We start from the raw sequence: 5,319 nt of genomic DNA on the forward strand, positions 1-5,319 counted from the left end.
ACAAATAGAAGAAAAATCTGGTAACCTTTCATATTTACCCGGTATGATTATAGTAATATGAAGATATTCAATCTTCCTTTCATTTATAGTCTCAATATGCCAACCTCTTTGGCTAATATATTTGAAACTCAAAAAGTTCCTTTTTGAGGCTTACTACCACCAATGCCATGAATAATTTTATTTATTCGGGTAGTAATAAATTCGCTCTTTCGGAGCTCTCAATATTTTGTACTACAAGATCTTTTATACCACCATCCAAGTGGTGAATTTTTTCTCCACAGAAAAAATTATCTTATCATTGTCACAATCAAAAACATTATAGACAAGACTTATTTCTTGCTTTACTTTTGCCTATAATAACTTTTTATAAGGCATGTCAAAATATTTTCGGTGCACCACATATACACGACAAACGACGTATTCGTGTAACCACATAGTAGTGTTCATGATCTTTCTTTATCTCAAACCTCCCGTAGAGGTGAGTTGTAGTATTTATTCAACCATGCATACACATATTCTTGTGCATAATTTGTATCACATATATATTTCACATTCACTTCAGGAATGAGTCTGCATTTACAATGCTTATCACAAGTCGCATTCTTTCAAAAAAAATGGACTATAATCGTCAGAGCGTGCCTCATATTTACAAATCATATTGATACACAATTCCTTCACCTTTGAAAGATTATTTTGAGAACCCTTATTGTTCTCCTTTTCACAATTACCATAATGATGACTATTATTATTTTGATCTTTGGCACACCCACATTCATTGGTCAACCACTTGTCTTCATTTAGACTTATTATGCACCGCTATCACATTCACTTCAAGAATGGAGCAAATCAAGTGGGGCAAACTTCATGCTTTTTCATGAAAAATACATATTTCTCTTTAGTCATCATTATATCATCAATATGGTGCACTGGAACTCAAATCCAATGTCGTACACATAAAAACATGTGTTAGGATTCAAACCCAACTCTTATAATGGTACATCAAGACAAGAAACAATGTCTTAGCCGTATGGTACGGTGGGCTTGAACCCATCTTTCTTACCCTTGCATCATCGTATTTAATCATCATAAGACTTAAAAGTATTATCACTTTCAATGGATATAAGCGTAAACTCATCTAGTGATAAATAAAACTATAGTATCTTCATCGATAAAGGGGAGAACTAATCATAGCTTTTAATATTATAGACACAAAAAAACATAAACAAATTATGCATTATATCTATTAATATTAACTCTATGCAGACAATGACGATATGGTACGTTGTCCTGTTCGTTTCCGACATAGGAGAGCATTTAATGTAATTTTTGTGCAATGTGGCAGTTCTTGTAGGGATGATCTAAATTCCGTCGACAACATCATTTTTGTGATTTTCATTGTTAGGTAAGTTTCAATCTAATACACAGTTTGCATGTTAGTTTTTAAGCATAATCATAAAATTAAAAATTTGTGGATTAGTAAACAAAAATAGCATAAAGACTCTTACCATTATATGTGAAAACAGATAAACAAATAGTTATCTGACAACCAAAAGGGTATGAGTAGGCAAGCCGCGAAAGTTAAGAAACACCTACCTCATTTAGACAAGGTACTATTGACTAGTTCTCTAAAATCCATATGTCAAACGAAACGTCGTCGTAGATATGCATTAAACGCCAGAAAAACGGTGGCTCAAACGGCGGTAAAATTAGTTGTACTCGGAGGAAACCACCGTTGAGTTGATCTCCGGTATCGTAAATGCCGAGCTCATGTAGTATTAGAGCTCTCTGGATCCTCGTCAATCAAGACACCGTTGTTTTCTCCCGGTACTTCCTCTCTCCCTGTGTGTGTGTGTGTTCTTTCTTTCTTAATTTTGATAATGGTGGTGGTGTGATGAATTTGCAGGAGATTTCCGGTTGCGGAGAAGAGGTGGCGGGCAGCGTGTGAGAGAGATAAGAGTTTAATCGAGGATGATTTGAAGTATACTGTGGTGCCTTCTCTTCCTACAGATTCAGAGATAGCTGCTGCATTCATTGACCGCAAGAAAAGGTTTTTAAAATCCTTTTTCGAATAAAGGTTTAAGCATGGGATGATAGTTTATATCTTTTAGTATTATTTATACTTGAAGAGAACATAATAGTACTATCCTTATCTCATCTTTTACTTTTTCTGGATAGTTGAGAAATTAGATGTTTCTGAGTTTCATCCCTTACTTCTACCTTCTCTGAAAAAAGTATCAAAATTTTAGGATCTAAGTTTATTTCTCTTAATCAAGTCAATGTGTGTGGTTTGGATAATATACTGAATGCTTATTATGTGTGGAGGAAATAAGTTGTTTAGGAATAAAGAATTGTGGGTTCACTACGGTCATTTATTTAGTTCTGTTTCCTAATTTAATAATCTTAGAGATGACGTGAGAGGGTAATAATCCAGTTTAAAGAACTAGACCAAATGACAAAGTGGAGCTTCAATTAGCTTGATTTTACTCTTGAGCCTTTAATTGTGAAATTTTGGTTTCATGGCTAAAAGCCAGATGCGAGTCTTGCCTAGTGAAACACATGTTTTTTTTTTAGTTCAGTTGGAGAAATGAATTTTCAGTTCAAAAGATGGATTATCAACCAAAAGTTTAAGAATTCCAAGGATAAGGAAGCCACGAGACTTTCGATCATCATTTTTATTTGTTAGACTTCAGTTCAATTCTTTCTGGTGTCCAATTCTATGATAAATAAAACATAAAGAAATCTGATCAGTACTACATGGAGAGAAATGACTATAGGGAGACCCCTCACACATCCGTCTCTTTCTCTGTGTATTTCTATTATTGCGGTCAGAGGGGATAGGTTCATGTTTGAAAGGTTGGTTCCTCGAAATTGCAAGTTGAGATTTGAATGACATCTTGAAACCATCTTCTAAAATCTAAACTCAATTTGTTGCTCTTATCTCTTTTTTGGATGGAAAAACTCAGATGTTTTGCATTTTCGTAAGTCCATTTTCTTTCTGATTCTGTCAAATTTGTGAATTTCTTGGTTATGGAAGATTCAGGTAAGAAAATCTCTAGTAATTTTCCTATTAACTTCTTCTATACAGATGTCTGGTGTTATTAGCTGTGACAGTTGATGAAGTTGTTATGGAGAGTGAAATGGCATGCAACTGCTCACTATCTGACTTTATCATGTCAAATCCGTTATCTTACTTATCGTTGACTTAGTTTCCATTGTTCTTTTTATCTTTCTTCAGTTTCATGTCCTTACATTGTAGCCATCGGAATTTCCATGAATTACAATGTATAAGTTTTTCTATAGGGAGGGATCTGCTCGTGGATTTGGCATTAGGATAAACCAGTCAGTTGAAGGTTCAGATTCCTGGGTTGATGATCCAATTACGCGTCACATAATAAGTCTTTACACTAAAAATGAACAGGAGGAAACAAATCGTACTTTGTGGCCGCTTGTTTTGCACATAAAGGACCACTACTGTATCCTTGTACTGCCTTTAGTGGAACCTCATCATCTAAAAACATATACAAGGATGTGTAAAAGATCTGACTGTGGAAATGCTGTTGGAGCAGATGAAAGTTTATCAGCCCTCCTGCTTAATCTTCCATCCATCACAGGGTAAGTTCCATCTTTACCTGTTTCAAGTTAAGAGGTAAAACTGACATTTGACATCTATCTATGGCTTAAGTTGATTCCTCCTTTGATGTAAGAGTATTCATTAGTTGTCTTTTTCCTTCTTGTTCACTACTTGATCAGTCATTAAGCTCAGCGCTCAACTGATGCTATTAAATCTCTTACCCCTTTTATCCTTGGACACATTTTCTCACTGATATTATGATATGAATGCTGCCTTCTTTCATATAGGCAGATTACTTTCCTATTTTCTCATCCTAAGTGCAACAACTGTAATTTATATATATTTGATGTCTCGACCTGAGTTTCCAATGTCTAAATTCTATCCTCAGTGATCTATCCTGTTAAGGATCTATTTTACAGATGAACTTCTCCACTTGGCTTGCTTTCTGTTTCCATTTAATCTTCATATGAGTTTTTGCCATACAAGTCTCTGAATGCAGAAAAAGATTAATTCACCATATGGCTGTTATTGGTTCTGGTTTTCTTGGGTCTAGTGATGCTTCTCTGAGTTGTTTCATTTTACCTGATATGTTATTCCTTTCCTGTTTTCCCTCCTTTTCTCTTGCTTGAAATATTCATGTGCAGTATTCAAGGAAGGCCATTAAAATTGATAGAAGCTCCTCGATTCCCTCGCTACTTTTGCATGTATAAATGGGCATATCTGAACATAGGAGTACACATTCATCATCTCTCCTCCTTTTCATCTTCCATATTAAGCTTATATGATTTATCTGGTAACTACCAAAAAAGGTTTTATCTGATATCTTTTTTTCTTTTTGTTTGATGGTATCGGTGCTGTCGTAATAACATTTGACTTCGTAATCTTGTTTGGTCCATAATATGTATTATAGGTGGACTAACGTCAACTTTCAGGTCAGCTATTTGCTCTTCAAGTTTCAAGAAATTGTACAAGTATAGAAATCTTTTCGAAATTGTAACCCCTGCCAAGAGAGAAATAAAGAAAATTAATGCTTGAGAGAGTGAAAGAGTAGGAAGGTAAAAGATATTTTGACATTAAACTAGTAACAGTTTGTTTGCCAATTAATTTTAATGTGAACATGCTTTACTATTAATCTGTTGCTTTGACCCAAAAAAATGAAATGATAATTTTAAAAACAACAGTAACAGTAATAATATTATGATTTAGTGCATACTCTCCACACTGAACTTGCAAAAAAATTCCGACACGCCTTAACTTTGCTGGGGACTCATTACACACCCCAACATGTAAAAGGAGTGGTCTGAGACCCCCTTACATTGCCACGTTGTTTGTGCGTCTTTAGTAGATAATGGAATGGCATGAAATGTTAAAAAGTGTGTTTGAGACCTCATTTCACTACCATGTGTCCAACATTTATATTCTTTCTTTCCTTTCTTTTAAAAGGGCCATCTTCTTCCCCATTTTCTGCAGACCTCCATTACTATTTTTCACCATCTTCTTCCATATTTTCTTACCGACTTCTTGCCTAATTAGTTTAAAGTTATCCAAAAAAATCAATTGTTATTTCCAGTAATGTTTGATTATAATAAAGCACGCAAGTTAATTACATCTGCCTAACAAAACTCCAGCCATTCTGCAGCACCGTAAAGACTTCCTGCTTTTTAGAGCAAACAATGAGAACAAAGTCATACATACTCAAAGAAGGGGGGGGGGGGGAGGGGGGGGAAGAGTAGAGTAGTAGAGTACGT

General features: G+C 34.9%; 1 protein-coding gene across 1 annotated transcript in view; it reads left to right on the plus strand.

Moving 5' to 3' along the window:
* The window catches only part of LOC109232123 (AP-5 complex subunit mu), a 15,408-nt gene continuing 11,660 nt past the window's right edge, over positions 1,572-5,319 (plus strand). The window contains exons 1-3 of the mRNA XM_019397791.1: positions 1,572-1,824; positions 1,904-2,047; positions 3,301-3,612. Coding sequence (XP_019253336.1) covers positions 1,757-1,824; positions 1,904-2,047; positions 3,301-3,612 — 524 coding nt within the window. The 5' untranslated portion in view covers positions 1,572-1,756. The remainder of the gene's footprint in view (positions 1,825-1,903; positions 2,048-3,300; positions 3,613-5,319) is intronic.

This window comes from Nicotiana attenuata, chromosome 9 (genome assembly GCF_001879085.1).
Source record: "Nicotiana attenuata strain UT chromosome 9, NIATTr2, whole genome shotgun sequence".
Lineage (NCBI taxonomy): Eukaryota > Viridiplantae > Streptophyta > Magnoliopsida > Solanales > Solanaceae > Nicotiana > Nicotiana attenuata.